General features: G+C 40.6%; 1 protein-coding gene across 3 annotated transcripts in view; it reads left to right on the top strand.

The window, feature by feature from the left end:
- Window positions 1-14,729, top strand: part of prr16 (proline rich 16) — a 237,615-nt gene that overhangs the window by 125,928 nt on the left and 96,958 nt on the right. For all 3 annotated transcript variants that reach the window (XM_080189691.1, XM_080189690.1, XM_080189689.1), the window contains exon 2: window positions 12,519-13,359. In XM_080189691.1, the coding sequence (XP_080045817.1) occupies window positions 12,519-13,238 (720 nt within the window). In that variant the 3' untranslated portion in view covers window positions 13,239-13,359. The remainder of the gene's footprint in view (window positions 1-12,518; window positions 13,360-14,729) is intronic.

Raw genomic sequence — 14,729 nt, 5'->3', positions numbered from 1 at the left:
CTAATTCACTTATTATAATTAAACTGTGTTGTTAAATAAAGTTTATTTGATAAAAGCTTCCCAGTGTCAGTAAAATCATGCCTGGATTGGAACATACTTTGCTCACACTAATGCCAAAATTTGTTGGGGTGTTGTCTGGCTTCTTAAGATACCTTGGGGTTTCTGTTCTTGTATCCTAACAAAGATTTAGGGCTTTTTCCAGAATTAAAAGCGATAAGACAATGAGTGTTGAGAATGTTTTTTTTTCAGGGGGTCAGTTTGTTTACTTAGATAAGGAAGTGCCTTGGGGAGAAATTACTCTTTCACTGGCTAAAGATTTCCTTGGTGTGGAAGAAGTCATTCTGAGTGATTTAAAAACAGGTGGTTAAGATAGAGCTTTTGGATTTGGCAAATAAGCTGAAGTTGACTTTTGCCTGAATGGGTTAGAAGGGTAGTGCTGATTTCAGCAATAGCTCAGCATCTACATTTGTCAGTTGCAGAGTCTGAATTGGAATTGGCTAAAATTCAATTATAGCTTGAATTGCAACAAGAAAAAGGACTGAGACAGTTTGAGTTGGAATTGGAAGCAATGGCAAAACAAAAAGAAAGCGAGAGAGGCAATTGCATTGGGAAAGGGGAAAAAAGAGAGGCACAGGAAAGAGAGACAGCAGCAATCGCAAAGGAAAGAGAAAAAGAGAGAGAAAATTTCAACTTGAAATCGTAGAAGTGCAAAAGGGTAAAACTGTGAGCGAAGTAGCGAAAATGGTAGATGATTTTGAATTGGTTTATAAATCATGTTTTGGGTTTCAACATCAATTTCAATCTGTGAGATAGAAACTGGAGAAAGGAGAAATATCCAGATGGTAAAGGCAAAGGAAAATCTGGGTGGGGACAGCAGAAATAGTTTACCTTGGGTTAAAAAAGAAACCTATGGTGGTGGAGGAGAAATAAGAAAGCTTAGGTGCCTTCATTGTAATAAAATTGGACACACAAAGTCACAGTGCTGGCATCTTCAGGAAAACATTGGGAAGACAGATATGGTAAAACAGAATAAGCCTGTTGGGTGTGTTAAAGTGAAAAATGGGAACCATGGTTCAAGTTAAATATGTAAAAAAGATTCAACAGCTTGTTCAGCGGTTGGTTGAACAGCTAGTGTCAGCTCTCTAAATAATTTACGTGAGTACAGCTTATTCAAGTGTACCAGGAGGAATAGGTAAATAAATTAAGAATTTAAGTGATAAGGGAGTAAGTCAATCTTTAATGATGAGAGTTGAGAAGATAATGGGCACATGTGGACCACAAATGATGGCCTTGCCAGTGGGAACAGAGGCCATTGAGGCCTATGGGTGGTCAGGGATAGGGCTGGGCAGTGTCAGCCTGACACCTAGCAGTGCCAAGGGTGTGGGACCTCGTAGGAAGGCAGAAGGAGAGGTCAATAGGGGGGAACTGACCATTAGTGGCGGTGATTGGGGGGTTGGGGCTGATGATCAAGGGTTGGGACAATGATCGGGGTGGGGTGGTAAATGGCCAGGGCGGTGATCTAGGAGGGGGCAATTAGCCAGGGTGGCGATTGAGAGGGGAGATTAATTGCAGTAGTGATCTGTGGGGTGCAGTGTTGGAACGATAATGGGAGGGTGGGCAGTGATGCCCACGGCAGGGATCGGGGGGGAGAGAGGGCTAAAACAGAAAGAAATCCTACAACACCAGCTTAAAGTCCAAACAGGTTTATTTGTGGCAAAAGCCGCAAGCTTTCGGGGCAGCTTGTCCCTTTGTCAGGTGGCTGGGTGTTCCGGAGAGAGGGCTGACAGACCTCCCATTGTGCACAGTACACAGAATTCTGGGAGATCGGGGCACCTGCGCAATAGCACCCCTAGAGCTCAGCAACCAGCTTCTCAAATGAGCTGAAACTTTACGTGCCCCCCCCCCCCCCCCCCAATCCCTCCTACCTCTACTGGCGAGATTCACATTAAGGTCTCTATATTGCACAAAGTACTGCAAGTTACCATTACCTACCTTGATGAAACAAACAGGTGAGAAAACTTACTGTTTATTTGCCTGTCAGATACTTGTGGAACTTTTTGCTGCAAAAGGCTGTGGAAAGGTGATTGAGTGTCTATAAGACAGAGATAGATAGGTTCTGGATTAATAAGGGGATCAGGAGTTATGGGGAAAAGGCAGGAGAATGGAGATGAGAAAAATATCAGCCACGATTGAATAGCGGAGCAGACTCAATGGGCTGATTGGCCTAATTCTACTCCTATGTCTTATGGCATTTGGAATAGTCAGAGTCTTTTTTCCAGGGTAGAAGGGTCAATTACTCAGGGCGTACGTTGAAAGAGAGAGGAGAAAGTTTAAAAGAGATCTAAGGGACAAGTTTTTCATGCAAAGGGTGATGAATGTCTGGAAGAAGAGGTGGTGGAAGCAGATTCTATAACAGTTTCAAAAGGTATCTGGATAGATACATGAACAGACAAGGAATAGAGGGATATGGACCACATAGTGGCAAGAAAATATTCGAGAGGCATTTGTGTCGGCACAGACTTGGTGGGCACATGGGCCTGTTGCTGTGCTGTACTATTCTTTGTAGCAATATGTGGAATTAGTGGTGAAAATTGTAGTGTACCATTATGTAAAGTAAGATTGGAGAGTCCAGTGGAATTTGGTGAAGTGGTGGTATGAGTAATGGAGAAATTATCTTTTTCAGGGATACAGTTTATTCTGTATGCATTGTGTTTCAACTAATTTTGCAACATACAAATCTTGTACAAAATATACCTGTTGAATTTGGCATCATTTTTTATTCATTCATAGGACATGGACGTCGCTGGCTGACCAGCATTTATTGCCCATCCCTAGTTGCTCGAGGGCAGTTGAGTGTCAACCACATTGCTATGGCTCTGGAGTCATATGTAGGCCAGACCAGGTAAAGCCTGCAGATTTCCTTCCCTAAAAGGACATCAGTGAACCAGATGGGTTTTTCTGACAATCAACAATGGTTTCATGGCCGTCAGTAGATCCTTAATTCTAGTTTTTTTTACTGAATTCAAATTCCACCATCTGCTGTGATGGGATTCGAAGCTGGGTCCCCAGAACATTAGCTAGGTTTCTGGATTAATAGTCCAACAATAATACCACTAGATTATCACGTCCCCTTATCGGAGTGAATTATCCACGCCAACTTTAGCTATGCTTAGAACTTCTAAAAATCCAGTCTAGAAACAGCTAAGCCAACATCATTAAAAGAAGCATCAGCTGTTGTCTTCCTGTTCTTCCAGCAATTGCTTCTTCTGGTCCCTTGCCAAAAATGTCTCCCACAACATCAATGAATCCTTCTCCCCACTTCTCCTCTTCTCATATGCCACAGTTTCCTCTAAAAGAGGAGCTGACGATTTTACCTCACTTTTCTCCACTCATGCACTTTATCCTATAGTATTATGATGGCCATAAGATTTCAAAATTGAACTCCAGTGTAATATGTGGTGCTGGTAAGATTCCTTCATCAATTTCCACATTTGTTTCTTCTGTCCTATGGAATTGTTCAAGCAACTATGAACCATAATAGGTCAGTGCAATGGTGGTGATGGGGAACTGGTATGGAGGGAGAGTGGGGAACGTGGGGAGGGGGTTGGTTGGAGCAGGTGAGCTGGGAATGTGTGGACCATCGATCAGGATACAGCAGGGACGGAGGAACATTGCGGATAAGTGGGATGGGGTGGGAGAGTGAGGGGATCAGATCACCAATTGAGAAAGAAAGGAGACATCAATGGTTTGTATACTTGGGAGTCAGATAGCATTCATGCTAACGTCTGTTAAAATGGGACAATATGAGTATGGCTAACACACCCAATTGTCCCAACTCCCACTGCTAATTAAAATCACCACTGAAGTGTGAGTAGGAGCAACACTTCTGTATCAACAATATGGATATTGCATTGATTGCATTTTGTTTTCTGCTGATAGTTGACCTATTTTTGCCTGTACACCAAACTGCTCAGTCCTTTATAGGTTCTTTAAAGACATTTTCTGCTAGTTTTATTTATCTGCATATTAAGTACAATTTTGGACTGAGGAAATGGCTTGGAAAATATGATTTTCTCTATTTCTTTCTTATGAAGAAGAGAATGCTGGGTTGAAGGCTGTTAGAGTTACATTTAGTTTTCTACGTCGACATAACCATTTACCCTGGTTTGCTGACTAAAAATATCTACCTTAGACTCCTTTGATTATGGGTGGTTAAGAAGCTGCACCCAACCTTCATCCTCACAAACCTGTACACTCCTCACTGTCCACTCCAGCAGGCTGGGAGATAATCCAATCGCTGTCCAAAAACCTATAGCCCCCTTTTCTCGGTGAATGCTATTATCTGTAGCAGTCAAAGTCACCTTGAACTTCTTTTCACCTTGATTCTTCTGAAGGAGTAGATGGAGACCTTTGCCAGATTAGTCAAATAAACTGCTTAACATTGTATAAAACCACTGATGATCTCTTCCATGCATGCCTCACAGCTCATTTTCTTCACAATAGAAACAGCGGGCTTTATTTTCAATAACCACTGGATTAAGGCTTTGTATTAGCTTAGTTCATAGATGGAGCACATCTGTATATGTCAATGGTCATGGAACAAATGGGTCAATATCCTGCCACACTGACACAGTCACATTGTGACCTGTTTGAGAAACAGATTCCATTGAATCATAAAGCCAGACAATACATACAGTGCAGACAGAAGCCATTCGGCTCATTGAATCAGCATCGATTCTCTAAAATAGCATCCTACCCAGGCCCACAATGGAAACATAATTAAAATACAGATATCTGTACAGATCATTGAGAATCTGCCATTCATCAGATCAGCAACAATAGAGGTCTGGAGGGATCTCTTTTATTAGTGTCTTCCTACTCATCCAAGTTCCATTGTTTACAAATTTTGTATTTAATATGACCATCCTGAGAACAAGGATGATGGATCAGTGTTATTTTGCCAATGCCATCTACAGATAGAATGTGCAGATATGCAAACCAATCATTGAACTCTCTCAGAATTAGTGTTTGCCAAACCAAAGCTGGATGAAGCTATTGACTGTCTTCCAATAACAGCTAGGATGTTGAACTAAGCAGAATACTCTGTAAATGCCAGAAAGTGTATCTATAACTGTTTCAAGATGCTAAATTTGTAGATGTCAATTTTCTTAACACCTGCCCTGTGCCTAAAGCTGTGAATGAACTAAGAGATCAGTTGCTATTGCATTACATTTATGGGGTCATCTGAAGCTGATCAGAAGATGAAAGAATCAAATTCACGAGTTGTGCTGTCATGGGGATGCTATAGCCACTTGCCTTCAAAATTGATGACATAATTGAGACAACCTATTTTGTGATGGGAAAAAAGGTCTACTGCAATCACTTCAGGCTATGATCTAATTAAATGGCAGAGTAGGTGAGAGCAACTGAATGGTCCCACTCTCGTTCCTATATAACTTCATCTGTGTTCTGAGAAAGTATTTAAGATTTTTCTATTTGAGTTTTGCATTTCTATATTGATTGAATTATGATATAATCATTTCTATATAGTAGCTCTCAGCCATGTGTTCAACTGCACTGTTGAAAAGCTAATATTCAAAGTCTTCATCAATCCAGTTGAGGCAAGTTTGACATGAGACTGATTGCCCTTTACATCAAGGCAGCATTTAAACTAGTGTGGCATCAAGCAGAACTCTTAAAATTGAAGTCGGTGAGAACCGGGGTTAAAAAAAACCTCTTTACTGCCTGGAGTCATACCCAGCACAAACAAAGATGATTGTGTTGTTGAAGAACGATTATCTCCATTCCAAAATATCCCTGCAGAAGTTCTTCCAGGTAGTTTCCCAGACCCAAACGTCTTCATCTGTTTTGTTCATGACCTTCGCTCTATCATGAGACCAGAAATGGGGTTGTTGACTGATGATAGCACTGTGTTGCTCAATGTGCACAATTTGCATCTCTTCTGATAATGAGGTGGTAGTCTATGTCTGCAGGCAGCATGACTTGGACACTATTCAGATTCAGCATAAATGGCATTCATGTCACACAAGTGCTTTTGTTGAAGAGTTTCTGTCTGTAACAAAAATGTGTTTTACCCCTTCCATTTGACATACAATGATATTATTATAATTCAATCCCTCACTGTCAACAGAGTAACTGATGACCAGGAGCTGAACTGAATCAGCCACATAAATACTGTGGTTCTAAGAGGAAGTCACAATCTGCATTTTCATAGAATCCCTACTGTGTAAAAGGAAGCCATTTGGCCCCTGAGTCTGCACTGACTCTTCAACAGATCATCTCACCTAGACCCTAACTCCATTACCCCAATATTTACCCTGCCACTCCCCCAAAATTACACATCTTGGGATACTAAGGGACAATTTATCATGGTCAATCCAGCTAACCTGCACATCTTCGGACTGTGGGAGGAAATTGGAGCCCCAGAGGAAACCCATACAGACATGGGGAAAATGTGCAAATTCCACACAGTCACTCATGGCTGGAATCAAATCCATGTCCCTGAAGCTAACCATTGTGTTATGGTTCTGCAGTGAGACTTCCAACATCCTTCCTGTTCTGCAATGAGACTTCCCATCTCAAAGAGAGCAAAGAATAAAGAAAATTACAGCACAGGAACGGGCCCTTTGGCCCTCTAAGCCTGCATCAACCATGCTGCTTGACTGAACTAAAATCCTGTACCCTTCTGTGGATCAAATCCATCTATTCCCATCCTATTCATGTATTTGTCCAGATGCCCCTTAAAACTCACTATCGTATCTGCATCCACTACCTCCCCTGGCAGCGAGTTACAGGCATCCACCACCCTCTGTGTAAAAAAAAACTTGCCTCATACATCTCCTTTAAACCTTGCCCTTCGCACCTTAAACCTGTGGCCCCTAGTAATTGACCTTTTCCACCCTGGGAAAAAGCTTCTGACTATCCACTCTGTTCATGCCTCATAATCTTGTAGACTTCTATCAGCTCGCCCCTCAACCTTTGTTGTTCTAATGAGAACAAATCAACTTTCTCCAACCTCTCCTCATAGCTAATGCCCTCCGTACCAGGCAACATCTTGGTAAATCTTTTTGTACTGTTTCCAAACCTCATCCTTCTGGTAGTGTGGTGACCAGAATTGAACACTATATTCCAAATGCAGCCTAACTAAGGTTCTATAAAGCTGCAACATGACTTGCCAATTTTTAAACTCAGTGCCCTGGCTGATGAAGGCAAGCATATGGTATGTCTTCTTGACTACCTTCTCCATCTGCATTGTCACTTTCAGTGACCTGTGTACCCAGATCCCGTATCCTTTCTACCATCTTCAAAGCACAAGCCAAGAGGATGATGGAATACTCACTGCTTGGCTGGATGAATGCAGCACTGTAACAGTACTCAACAAACTCAGCATCAGCTAGGACAAAGTATTGGCACATTAAACATTCCCTCCCCCAATCACTGGCACTTTGTGGTTACTGTGTATCATCTCCGACAATGTCTTCCAACTCACAAACTCGACCACCTAGGATAAAAACAGCAGGTATGGGAACACAACCTCCTCCAAGTTCCGTTCCAAGTCACACACCATACTGACTTGGAAATAGATCATTGTTCGTTGTTGCTGGGCCACAATTCTGGAACTCCTGAACAGCACTGTGGGGATACTTTCACTGAACTGCATCAATTCAGGAAGACAGCTCACCATTACCTTCTTACCCAGTTACTATAAACAACAAATTCTGGTCTTGCCACTTCCAATGAATTGTCAAAAATGTGCCTCCTTCTACTTAATGCAATGAAGGTTGTCTTTGAACATGAATCAATTATTTCCCCCGCAATTCACAATGAAACAAATGTGATGAGTGGGGCTAATGTGGCAACAAAATATAAATTAACATTGGAATACAAAATTCTTGCTTGATGGAATTGTATACTCTCCAGCATTTTACTTTTTGAAAAATTAATGCATAATACATGGATAGCTTATCGAGTACCTCATTCAAACATTTCTGATTTTTTTTCTAAATAATAACATAGGTGGAGAAGTTAGACTTGTGGCAGTACAACAGATATTTTATGCTAGTCTATGCTGGCTGGACCCCAGTTGATATGGTTCACTTAAGTGCTTCAGAGAAACTACATACACCAAAATGCAGTAGTTGTTTAAGCAGAGTGGGTAATTATTCAGCTACTACACTAAACCAAACAGTGGCTTAACTACAGAAAAATCCTGGGGACCGCCTTTTGCTGCTTATGGGCCCACGATACTAAAACTTGAAAATTATGAGCGATCTCCAGTGGCCTTTTTCAGGATTTCTGGTTAGTCTCGTCAGTACTTGGTATCACAAGGTGGATAATACAAAGAACAGGTTTTAACCATTTGTGATACATTTTTCATTCAGGACTCAATTTTAACATGGAGCCCTGATTTCCATATTTAATTATTGATTCTAATTCAGGTCTGGGCAATGAAAATCTGTCTGAGACAATAAAATACCTGCACACCTCTGGCACAATTTGAGCATGATGTGGATATGCCAGTGTTGGACTGGGATAAACACAGTAAGAAGTCTGACAACACCAGGTTTAAGTCCAACCGATTTATTTGATAGTACACTCACTAGCTTTCAGGGTTAGTCCCTTTGTCAGGTCCCTTCACCTGACGAAGGGACTAACCCCGAAAGCTAGTGAGTGTACTATCAAATAAATCGGTTGGACTTAAACCTGGTGTTGTCAGATTTTTTACTACAATCTGAGCATCACAGTACAAAATGTGGCACTGAGTATTAATTTAGTTACATCAAAAATGTATAGTTACGAGTTGGATCGCTCATAGTTTCAGATAGGTGATAACCCTTTGTCTATCCAGCCCATCTATCCACATTATTCCCTTGATAATTTTTTAACAACTTTAAACCCTGTTTGTTGAGAAGACTATTTCTATTTTCTTCTTGAAACCCATGAAGATTTCTTGTTCTTCCACCCACACTGCTATTCTGTTCCAGATACTTACTATATCTTTGATACAGAATTCCTCCTGCATTTTCTATTTCTTGTTGTTGTCCTCAATTTGTCAGAGTTAAAGTTCTATTTCCACCAGAATAAAAAAAATGTTTATTTGGATCAAATTTGTTTCAATATTTCATAAATGCTTCAATCATCTCCAATTTAACCTTTTCTTTTCAAAAGAAAAGACACCTGAGATTGGAAAGCTGACACTTGGATGAATTACTGACACAGTTCCCATGCCCAAGCTAAGTCACTATTGCAATGTAATTTTTGTATTTAAATGGTGGAATTGGCCAAAAGGTGAATTTGGCACCCATTAAACACCCTGAATAGCCGCAGGAGGTGGGAGCTGCCTGCTTGGTGTGAGTGGCAAAGGTAGATGGTAACCATGTTGGGGGCTGCAATTGCCTTGTCAGTTAGAACAGGAAGCTCCTTAGAAGTCCAGGCAGTTTAAAGTGGCCAGGGACAAGAAGATTTGGTGTTGTGCTCAGGCCCGCACCAGCTGGTCCTTCAGACCAGACCTCGAAACAACTGCAGAGAAAATGATTTGTTTCCCGTGACAAACCTGAAAGCTGTACACTAACGTACACCAATCTATCACTTGGCAGTTTGGAACTTGAATATTGCTGAAAAGAAAGACATGTTGCCAAAACTTTTTATCTTATAGCCAATGATTTATATTATAGAAGGAAAGGGTGCTGATTGCCAAGGCATTGCTATGGAGAAAGTCTTGGGGAACTCAAGGCTCCCCAGCTCCCTGGTAATTCAAAAAAGTGCAAGGTTTGAATATATTCCTTTTGTTTTCAGAGGATAGATCCCTGCTTATCAATGTAACTTGCTTCTAACAATGTAAATGAGCCACATAACGAGCTTGGTTGATTACCTAAAATTGGTTGTTAGTATAGCTCTTAGTGGCCTCAGGATTGTTCAACAAATGCTGCCCAATTTTGGTATCACATCATAATCACGAGAACACATAATTAATTTTCTTTTTAATTCATTTATGGGATATGGGTGGATAAGGCTGCCATTTATTGCCCTTTCCAAAATTCTCTTGTGTTGTGTGAGCTGCCTACTTAAATACAATGAAGTGACTTGCTGGATCATTTTGGAAGATAGTTTATTAATCTATTGCATGTCATCTGTCTGTAGTCACATATGGGCCAGACCTGGTAAGGATAGCAATTCTCCTTCCCTAAAGGACATCAGATGAATCTTTACAACAGCCCAATAGTTTCATGACTGATACTTGTTTCTAAACTTTATGCAACTAATTGGATGGAACATTTTCAATTGCCATATGGGATTTCAACTTCAGAAGAAACCACGCGTATGAGTATAAAATTTCTTACCGGAAAGTTATTTATCATATGATTAAATCTAATGTCTCCTGTACTTCAGGCAAAGCAGACAAAATTAGGCACACAATCAGAAAGACTAAGCTATAAGAAAAAAAAATATGAGTCAGAGAAGTTAAGATCATGAACGGTGGGCATGCACAACTCTAGAAATACTGGGACCAATTGCACATCCAGGTATTCTTGATATAGTCTAGGCTTTGAAGGGAGTCTTTCTGAGGAAATTGCAAGCCTGCTATTTATGATTTCCCATCCATTTAAATGAAGATTGGAGGCATTTGCCATTTCAAATATAAAATTCATTTTTAGATTCAGTGAGGGTGGTCAGCAATAATTGGGTGGAATTTGAGGTGGATTGGGAGGTGGGAGGGCCTTATGATTGGATGGAAAGGTGCAGGATGGAAACCCCACCATTTTCCTGATTTCCCTCGATTAAGCCCAATATGGAAAGGGCTAAGGATGGCCTTCCTGCCTGAATGCTAACTGAGGCCCTTAAATGGACACTTACAGGTCTCATCCAGCTACTGTTGGTATTGAATCATAGCTTGTTGTTGTGGAGGAGGGTTCACTCTTAATTGGACAGCCTGTGCCTCATGGAGAAAACTCACTGGTGGCAAGGAACACCTACTCATGAATACCCCTGCCTTCCCTAAAAACTAAATCCCCTCCTCCCCATCATGGGGATTTCACCATCCGACCTGCCTTCAATCCAGGGTCCAATGATAATCCTGCAGCCTGGGCCTTCTGCAGTAAGAGCAGTGAGCATCACTCCTAGTTGTGCTGTCAATACCGGAGAATCATCAGTGAGAGGTTCCTTTGACCATGGTGAAGATGTGATTAGGCAATTTACTGATCCGTTGTTTTGTGGTTCAAAACTTGAGTATTGCTGACAAAAGAGACAATCAATCAAATCTTTTCATCTTGCACTCATCAGGATAGCTGAGAAAAAATTACCAACAGTAATGTGAGAGCAGGAGTTTATGTTGCATGAGAATTGAGTGCTGATTGTTTGGTGATAAGTAATGAGGTGCCGCACTCATGGGTTAAAGTCAAACACAATGCAGGTTTATTTAGGAGATGTTGCTCATCCAAGTTCCAATGAGGAAGTGCCCTAAAAGTCTGCAATTCCCTTTGCTTATATTACTATAGGTCGTGTGACATTCTACCAGCAGAGATGCAACTACTTTAAGTACATTACAGTTGGCAAGTGGACTGTGATTGGTGGAGGTGTTGCCATAGAGAATGCAGCATCAAACAGCATTTTCCACGGCAACACCTTTACATATTAGAGTTCATTTGCAACTAATCAGCACACTCTTCTCATGCAGTGTAAATTCTAGTTCACTTACTGTTGGTACTTTTGTGTGAACGATGCTAATCAATGCAAGATGAAAATCTCTAACAGCATGTCTCTCTTTTTCAGCAATACCCAAGCCTGATTAGTGTTAACTCGAGCTGAGGGGACTTGGAATGGCCACAGCAGGGTTTCTACTGATTCTCAAGCTGGTGGACAGTTCCACCATGCTCAGCGTTAAATTCCACCCCAGTTCTGTCTCATTAAAATATATAACTTTGTCAACGATTTTTATAGGGACACTGATAACCTAAAAGGGCAAGTTTTTATCAGTCTAGTGATTTCTACATGTTTATAGTCCAGAGGAACTTCCGCCAGTGCACCCTGTGGAGAAATGTTTAATCACTGATAGCAACTTCTGCAGACTATGCAGCATATGCACAATCTGGAACTTGCTGTCAGTTTCGGAGGAGTAATGATGGTAAACACTAACAGTTTCACTGTCATTACTACCACAACATCTGAGCCAATGTGTTGTACTTTCAGGCTAAATGTTGCTGAACAAGTCATTCAACATGCTAATATTGACTCCAAGAAATAATTGTATTTCACATGAAGATAGAGTACAGTCAGTTATTGAATTGGAAAGTCAAGAGGAAGATTGTTTTAAACACCACCATTTCATGGAGTTTATTCATTTTAAATGGTTGCAATTGTTTGCATAGTAATTTGAGGAAACAGATGCAGGATCGTGTGCATGTATTTACATAACCTGGTGAATAATGGTACAGTAACTCCATGGATTGACAAGCTATCGTGCTTATTAGATCCTCACAGTTTTTTCCTGTCCTCTGCAGGTAGTTGACCAAATAGACCATCTAACCTGTGACCTACAGCTGGAGGAGGAAATGACTGACAGCTCCAAAACTGATACTATAAATAGCACCTCAAGTAGTACAACTGCCTCAAGCCTGGATAAGATCAAAGTACACTCAGTTAGATCAATTTGCAAGACAACAGTGACTTCATCAGCTATCCTAACAGTTCTAAAGAAAGCCAATCCCCCACCTCCACCTCCACGATTAACCCCCATCCGATGTGAGGAGCCCCGCAGACTATCTTATTGTGTTAACCCTCTGACGACCAATGGGGCCTTGCTTCGCAATGGTGCATTCTTGTGTAAGACAGACAAAATGCCAAATGGAGATGTGTGTTGTCTCCCTGGTAGCCACCCAGAAAAAATGCGCAAACAGCCACTGGTGCCCAGAGTTGATAAAGATAAATGTCCACAGGTTACACGGGAAAGAGTTCGATTTAGTGAGGAAGTTCAGTACCATGGCTATTGCCCGGATTGTGATGTCCAATATGACATGAGAAATAGGGATGTGCATTTGCATGGTGAATTGAGCAATGCAAAAGGGAAACCACCTCACCAGTGCCCTCCCCTTGAAAATGGAGGGTCGGGCAGTACTTTTAGTAATAATTTCCCAAGCATAAAAGCTAAAATCACACCTCCACAGACTGCTCCAAAGCCTCAAAAAACTATTCTGAGGAAGACAACAACTACAACAGTTTGATGCAAGGATCTTGTGAACTATTTTGTATCCTAATGAATTGAGCACTTTCTACTCGAGCAATAAAGAGCCAAAACACATTATACCCAGTGTTCTCCAGTGAAGTGACACAGAAGAAATCATGGTAAGTGAATTGATTTCCTTTTCAAATTTTTCTATGTGCCAATTGCTTCATGTATTGTGTATTTTACATAATGTATCCTATTAGTTGGTTGAGGACTATAAACATCAACATACTTAAGCACAGCATACCTCTCTGTTGCTCCTTTACAGATCATTAAAAATTCATGTGACAATATTAATCCAAAACAGAATCATTTCCTTTGTTATAGCTTTATTTATTCCCATTGCACTATTTAGTTAACATTCTTTATTTACATTTGTATAAATTTATGCATATGAATATTTTGAATTATGTATTACATATATTTATTTACCTTAATAAGGAAGTCAAGCTTACTTTGGACTAGTTTATTCCTAATCCTATAATAATATTATAATCACTACAGAGTAATTAATAAAGAATTCACTTTGGACTTTAAGCTGCTCCCTATTTTTTGGCTATTAAAAGTCCTAAGCTACACTTTTCTTTGTAAGTTGCACCCATGTCATTTAAAGATATGAAAGCCTAATTATATACCAGCATGCTCTAACAAAATAAAATGCATTTACCAAGAATACAAAAATGCAATATTGAGATGATTGAGCCCATGAGATTTAATGAACCTAAATTGAAGCATTTGTATTGGATTCATATCAAGCAATGCTTTTGTTAAAGAACAGAATTTCTTGTTTGCCACTTTACATAACTTAGAATCATAGAATACCTACAGTCCAGAAGGAGGCTATTTAGCCCATCGGGTCTGCACTGACCTCAATCCCATCCAGACTCTATTCCCATAACCCCACACATTTACCCTGCTTTTCTCTCGACACCAGGGTCAATTTAGCATGGCCAACTAAGCTAACTCACACATCTTTTGATTATGGGAGGAAACCGGAGCATTCGGAGAAAATCCAAGTAGACATGAGGAGAACTCCACACATACAGTGACCCGAGGCTGGAATTGAACCTGGATCCCAGGCGCTGTGAGGCAACAATGCTAACCACCCTTGCACTGTGCTAATGGTAGAAGTTGGATTTAAATACCCTTTTGAAACATTTTTTTATGAGACAGAAAAGCCTTATGAAGCTTTTGCTATAAGCCCAAAATACTTAGGCCTGAATGTTATGGCCGTTCATGCCAGTGGGATTTTCCCATCCTGCTGCAGTGAACGGAGATTTGGGTGGGTGCCAAATTCTCCAGCCTCGCTGCAGTGGGAGTGTGGCATGAGCAGTAGTAAAATTGTACTCTGAGGGTTCCAGCTTTTACCAATTATACTGTTTTGGTTGTTTCTCAGATTTTCACTGGAAAGGTATTATTGTCTGTTGGTTAATAACCTATGGAACTGTTCTTTGTGCTTTTTCATATTTGGTATAAATAAATATGTATT

Source organism: Carcharhinus amblyrhynchos, chromosome 5, assembly GCF_965287045.1.
Source record: "Carcharhinus amblyrhynchos chromosome 5, sCarAmb.v2.hapA, whole genome shotgun sequence".
In the NCBI taxonomy this organism is placed as follows: domain Eukaryota; kingdom Metazoa; phylum Chordata; class Chondrichthyes; order Carcharhiniformes; family Carcharhinidae; genus Carcharhinus; species Carcharhinus amblyrhynchos.
Note: the sequence above shows the minus strand (reverse complement) of the source record. Positions and strands in the feature narration are given on the sequence as shown.